The sequence below is a fragment of the Sphaeroforma arctica genome, assembly GCF_001186125.1.
Source record: "Sphaeroforma arctica JP610 unplaced genomic scaffold supercont1.1569, whole genome shotgun sequence".
Classification (NCBI taxonomy): domain Eukaryota; class Ichthyosporea; order Ichthyophonida; genus Sphaeroforma; species Sphaeroforma arctica.
Genome location: NW_014038989.1, coordinates 581 through 2629, shown reverse-complemented (window position 1 = coordinate 2629; position 2049 = coordinate 581). Strand labels below are relative to the sequence as shown.

The 2049-nt window shown below is 41.7% G+C and overlaps 1 protein-coding gene across 1 annotated transcript; it reads left to right on the top strand.

Moving 5' to 3' along the window:
• Positions 1-542: 542 nt before the first annotated feature.
• On the top strand, positions 543-711 carry SARC_11200 (hypothetical protein; the record flags this gene model as incomplete). The annotated part of the gene is made up of 1 exon (XM_014294718.1): positions 543-711. A coding segment is annotated over one exon (169 nt), but the record flags the coding sequence as incomplete, so codon positions are not given.
• Positions 712-2049: the final 1338 nt, after the last annotated feature.

The window sequence follows — 2049 nt, the reverse complement described above, 5'->3', positions numbered from 1 at the left end:
TGCGTGTATGCAATTGAATACATTAAGATGCGTTTACTGCTTCATTGTGTAACCGTTCGCACGGACCTGAGCTCCGATTCGTCTGCGTTGCCAGTGCTAATAACACATCCCACGAGGTGTGACGAAGAAGTTAGTAGATACACCCGTATGTGTATGTATATATATGCGTGTATACGTGTATGTGTATGTATATATGTACGTGTATGTATATATTTACGTGTATGTTATACGTGTATGTGCATGTATACATGCACGAGTGTGTATACATGTACGTGTATGTTACACTATATATTTCATATTCAACTATAAACTTTTATCATACATCATTTTATCATATATCATATATACCATGTCTAACTATCTATATCGTATATCATGTATATCCTAAATCCATCTCTATACACCCTGCACCTGATCCTGGCTAACCTATATATACCCTATCAATCTTTCAATATCCCTCGTTACAAACCCTACAAACCCTGCTCCTAAACCGGGCACCTGGTTCATCTGACAGGATCATTGAGTTGCCTGTGGCCTATGTCATGGGTCTGATCTACCACAAAGGTCTGGGTGCTCTGTGGATGGCTGTGCTGTGCATGGAGGTGTACAAGTTCACCTGCTACTTCATAACACACGCACGCGTCGATTGGAACCAACGCGCACATATGGCTGTGGCACAGATGGCCCGGAAAAGTGACGACGAGGATGAGGGTGTGTGTGTTGGAATACGTGCGTCTTGTGTGTGTGTGTGTGTGTGTGTGTGTGTTGATGCATTTTCATGCATGTGTACATACTTGTTAAACCCTAAGCCCTAGTTATATGACGTTGTTCATGTGTATCTGTATATGAATTAAAACTGTCCGTTTTATAATACCTGTTATATGACCATCCCCATGTGTATCTGTATATGAATTAGCACTTTCCGTATTATTAGACCTGTTGTATAACATTATCCATGTGTATCTGGAAATGAATTAGCACTTTCCGTATTATAAGACCTGTTGTATAACATTCTCCATGTGTATCTGGATATGAATTAGCACTTTCCTTATTATAAGACCTGTTGTATAACATTCTACATGTGTATCTGTATATGAAATAGAACTTTCCGTGTTCTATGACCTGTTATGTTCTATGACCTGTTATATGACATTCTCCACGTGTATCTGTATATGACTCTGTACTTCCGTCCGCCTCTGCAGACGATGAGGATGCGCCGCTGATTTCATCGCGCAGGTCGGCGGCGCGCAGTCGCAACTCGTCGTTTGTTGACGGCCTCGCGTCGGGACATTCGAGGAGGAATACACGAGCGCTGTCGAGCGCTATGGTTGGGAGTGGACGCAATTCGGTGGCGAATATCGAGGCCCAGTTTACCAATAATTAGGACATGTCTGTCGGTTGTAGCTGGGTGCGGTTGTGGGAGTATGTGCTGCTTGAAAATATTTTTCATCTGAGGGGAAAATGCCGTGATGTACACGCCGGTGTGTGTTAAAATAATGCCAATGTTTTTATCAAGTTTTGGAGTCAGAAGACATCATTCACAAACACTCGGAAGCATGATTTTAGGGGGTTAGGGTTTAATGATCTACAGTCCGTGGTTGTGGTGCGTGATCAGTTCGTGACAAACGGCGGCAATAATGTTAGGCATCCGACCAGATTATGTACTTTTGTTCTCAATTCTCAATAGCATTGCGAGAATATGATTGGGTTGTAACTTACTGTACTCAATAAATGAATATTCCAAACGATCTATAAAACCCTGGAAGCAGTCCCAAAATACTGCCCCACTCGAACATCAACAATTTTATAATTTTATACAAAAAGCGATCCGCTCGCAGCAAGATTGGTGGGTTCTCTCTGCAGATAGCGTGGGTTAAAATTAACGTATCGATTCTGACAAGAATAGTAAGCACTTCGTATTGCATGAGAAGCTCTATGTCGTATATATACATCCCCTCGTATAAAGACAGATGTAAGTTCCTTAGTTTACAAATTTTTGGTGGGCCCAAATCTACCCCCAATTGGACCGGACTTACTACAATAACTACA